Raw genomic sequence first — 1,237 nt, 5'->3', positions numbered from 1 at the left:
AGACACATTACCACTGAGAAATCAAAGGCAAGTTTACACAAGCATCTTTATAATCTCAAAGAAAGTAAAAGAATATGGTCTATCAGAAGAAATAGCTCACATTATAAATAAAATGGCAGACGAAAAGTGATTTGACGAAACTAAGGAAAAGAACTGAAGACACAGTAATAAATCTTGTTCAAAATAAAAACAGTGAGAAGTAAAATCCATTCTGCTGAAAAAGAGTCAACAGTGTGGAGAACAGGCCTAAGAAACTAAAGAAAGGTCTGGAAGAAAAAGCAAATGAATAAAGTGCTGAAGGAAGAAAAGCGAGGGAAATCCAACTGATCATTGGCATCATAGCGACACTGAGTATAATAATTGTACCAGAAAGAGAGCACAGTAAACTAATTAATTAAAAAAACATTCTCTAATAAACACAGTCTCAGTCGTTTTTGGCACCAAGGCCACAGCGTTCATGATGAATGTAATTCAGATCATTTGTGACCAAAAGGCACATACATTTGTGCTTGTGGGATTTGTGCTTGGATGTTATTTAGATAGAAAGAATGATGAAAAGCCAACTGCCTTCCATAAAAAGAATTTGTCTAGAAGGGAATTGAGACCCAAGGAAGAAGTCACCTGGACTTAAGGGCTGTGACTGAATTACAAAATGTTCACATTTTAAACATTAGGAGAGAAATAAAAACACATTAGCATAAAAAGAATCCCTTCAAATTAAATAATCTTCCACTTTTCAAGTAATAGGTACACATAGCTTAAAAATAAATAATTACTGAGTAAAAAACCACAAAATCTACAAAATCAGTACAACTAAATGTACTCTGGAAGAAGATTATAAAAATTATCAACATGAAGACGTAGCCTGACGAAATTCAAGAGTAAGAAAAGAACACTATAGGCATTCAGTAGTGACAGAAAATCATCTACAAATAGGAGAGACCAGACTGCCAGGAGACAGCAGACCACCGTTTCCAGCGTTTGGATTAGAAAAAATAAAATGCAATCCAATAAGTTCCTACCATTTACAACATTTATGTATCGAACTTGCTAGATTCTGGAAATAGTAGCTTCAAGGCTTAAATTTCAGTTATCAAGAAAGGCATCAAACAAGCCATGGCAGGAAATTCTAATGGTGAGCACTGAATCCATTTAAATATAAAACATGAAACAACTGACTCCTCGTCTGTAAAAATATGATCACTGAAACAATCTTTAACATTTCTTCTGCTTCTAA

At 34.0% G+C, this 1,237-nt stretch overlaps 1 protein-coding gene across 1 annotated transcript; it reads left to right on the top strand.

Moving 5' to 3' along the window:
* Positions 1-457: 457 nt before the first annotated feature.
* Positions 458-683, top strand: LOC131821240 (NADH dehydrogenase [ubiquinone] 1 beta subcomplex subunit 1-like). Its single transcript, XM_059157177.1, has one exon. The coding sequence runs from the start codon at positions 458-460 to the stop codon at positions 629-631; it is 174 nt and encodes a 57-aa protein (XP_059013160.1). The 3' UTR covers positions 632-683.
* Positions 684-1,237: the final 554 nt, after the last annotated feature.

The sequence above is a fragment of the Mustela lutreola genome, chromosome X (assembly GCF_030435805.1).
Source record: "Mustela lutreola isolate mMusLut2 chromosome X, mMusLut2.pri, whole genome shotgun sequence".
Taxonomy (NCBI): Eukaryota; Metazoa; Chordata; class Mammalia; order Carnivora; family Mustelidae; genus Mustela; species Mustela lutreola.
The sequence above is the reverse complement of the archived record's forward strand: the minus strand, read 5'-3'. Positions and strand labels throughout refer to the sequence as shown.